Here is a 962-nt window from a genome sequence, read left to right on the forward strand (position 1 = left end):
AAGAGTTTTTTCATGGCTAGAAAAATGGGTATTTTGTTTTGTGTCCTGGGTGACAACACACCACTGGGTTTTAGGAGGTCTGTTTTTCTAAACTTTTCTTCTTAATTACTGAGCACCGGGGAAACAAATAAGGTTGATTGTAAATTTTATGTAAGTAGAAGTCCATATTGATTCACCTGAGACTACACTTTTATTCCTGAAAGGCTCCTAGCTTGATGCCAAGAAAGCTCTCTGTTTCCTTTCCTGCCGTGGGATACTGCTCACCACTGCAAGGACAGCTGACAACTGCCTGGCTGCCCAGCATGCTCTCCTTCGCTCCCCACCACGTGGAGCTGCTGCCCTTCCCAAATCCATACTTGCTCTTCAATGTCCTCCCCTCTTACGTGTCGACACTACCCCCCAAGTTGGAAAGGAGCAGTATGTGCGCCAGCTCCTCATAGAGGAGGACACGGGGCAGTGGGGGGCTTTGGGGGATGCCTTTCTCCCCATGTCCTCCATGGAGGCGTGCGATTCCTCTCCTCGAACAAGCCTGGGATGATGGGTGGCAGTGGTGCAAGGTCACCATGCTGGACAAGTGCTGCCAGGAGGCTGCTGCAGCCCAGTGGATGTGGGAAGAGCCAAGGATCAGAAAGGACCTCCTCGTCTCCCTGAGGAGCAGCACGCTCCGTGGAAACCCAACCCTTCAACTGAGAGCCTCTCCCCAGCGGGACAGTGCACCAAGCAGCCCTGCAAAAGGACTGGGATTTTACTCAGCCATGAGACGTTGGATGACCCTATTGCGTTGATGCCTTGGGGCAGGAAAGATGCCTGGGATAAAGCGTGCACAGGCCTAAGGTCCAGCCAAAAGTGCTTTTCTCTCCAGGTTTGGGTCACTTTCCTCATACATTCTGGTCTTCATGTACTGGCGTGCTGCAAAGAACACAGGTCAAAAATCAAACTTTGAAAATATTTTTTTCCAAGTA

At 50.8% G+C, this 962-nt stretch overlaps 1 protein-coding gene across 1 annotated transcript in view; it reads left to right on the top strand.

Annotated features, from left to right (window-relative positions):
- Positions 1–956, top strand: part of ISX (intestine specific homeobox) — a 25,732-nt gene extending 24,776 nt beyond the window's left edge. Inside the window, exon 5 of the mRNA XM_017738068.1 lies at positions 204–956. Coding sequence (XP_017593557.1) covers positions 204–440 — 237 coding nt within the window. The 3' untranslated portion in view covers positions 441–956. The remainder of the gene's footprint in view (positions 1–203) is intronic.
- The last annotated feature ends 6 nt before the right edge of the window (positions 957–962 follow it).

This window comes from Corvus brachyrhynchos, unplaced genomic scaffold (assembly GCF_000691975.1).
Source record: "Corvus brachyrhynchos isolate BGI_N302 unplaced genomic scaffold, ASM69197v1 scaffold56, whole genome shotgun sequence".
Classification (NCBI taxonomy): Eukaryota; Metazoa; Chordata; class Aves; order Passeriformes; family Corvidae; genus Corvus; species Corvus brachyrhynchos.